Source organism: Galeopterus variegatus, unplaced genomic scaffold (genome assembly GCF_000696425.1).
Source record: "Galeopterus variegatus unplaced genomic scaffold, G_variegatus-3.0.2 Scaffold18666, whole genome shotgun sequence".
NCBI classification, from domain to species: Eukaryota; Metazoa; Chordata; class Mammalia; order Dermoptera; family Cynocephalidae; genus Galeopterus; species Galeopterus variegatus.
Window position 1 is genome coordinate 1 of NW_007744777.1, and position 992 is coordinate 992.

General features: G+C 41.6%; 1 protein-coding gene across 1 annotated transcript in view; it reads right to left on the reverse strand.

Moving 5' to 3' along the window:
- Positions 1-366: 366 nt before the first annotated feature.
- The window catches only part of LOC103582956 (39S ribosomal protein L21, mitochondrial-like), a gene marked incomplete at both ends in the record, with an annotated part of 9,339 nt that continues 8,713 nt past the window's right edge, over positions 367-992 (reverse strand). Inside the window, one exon of the mRNA XM_008564407.1 lies at positions 367-419. Within this exon, the coding sequence (XP_008562629.1) occupies positions 367-419 (53 nt within the window). The remainder of the gene's footprint in view (positions 420-992) is intronic.

Below are 992 nucleotides of genomic sequence, written 5' to 3' on the forward strand. Positions count from 1 at the left end.
TTCCAGTTTTACTAGTGATAATTTCTAAAATGAAGTTTTCTTTTCTGCTGATTTAAAAGTAGTATGTCTTCACTGTAAACATTTTGAAAACTATGAAAAAGCATACTGAAACACAGTTCTGTGGGGTCTGTGAACAAATCTGAAACGTGCCGTGCTGTAATGAACCAATAACAGACTGACAATTTGGTCTGGAAATCCTCCCTGGGAGACACTACTCATCCACTACTATATGTATAAACGTGCTGTGTGTAGTGCTGGTGGCGAGTGTGAATACAAACCCCTTCCCTGGACTAACTGCACCACGTCCACCTTCTGCACATCCAGCCCCAGGCCCCAGACAAAGCCCAGTATTTGTCAGCATGTTACCCAAGCAGTGGCTTGCCGAGTAGCGTGAAGTTGTCCGCCCCAACCAGCAGGACCTGAAAAGATTAAACAGGCACACTTCATCACAGGCTCATTGGTAATAAGTAAGACAAAAGTCGATAAGAATGGGTCGTGATGTGAACACACTGCAAAATGAGGAAGACGCTGGTTACCTAGAAGTAAAAACATTGTGCTAGGGATCTGATCTGCTCTCTAACTAATTATTCCTTTCACATTAAGCAACTGGGGATGCGAGCCAACAACGTGGTGACGGTATCTTAACAGCAGCAGGGCCACTGTACATGAACACCCTAGACCTCAGAGACAGGGCACGGAAAATCTGATTACTGATGCCGTGGTTAGATATCCAGACAACTGTTAACCTCCTATGTAAACTGTGCCTTTAAAAAAAATAATTTTTACTGAAACATAACATACACAGAAAAAAATGTACAAATTGTACCATGACGTTTTTTTGAAGCTGTTCACAATACTGGATATTATAAATATTTAGGTTCAATCATATTATTTTAATTTCTGCAAAATTCCATACAGCCAGGCAACCATCCTCAATCCAGGGAGAATTGCAGCACTACGCTGTGGCCACAGATGAAGACATCTTTGCATTC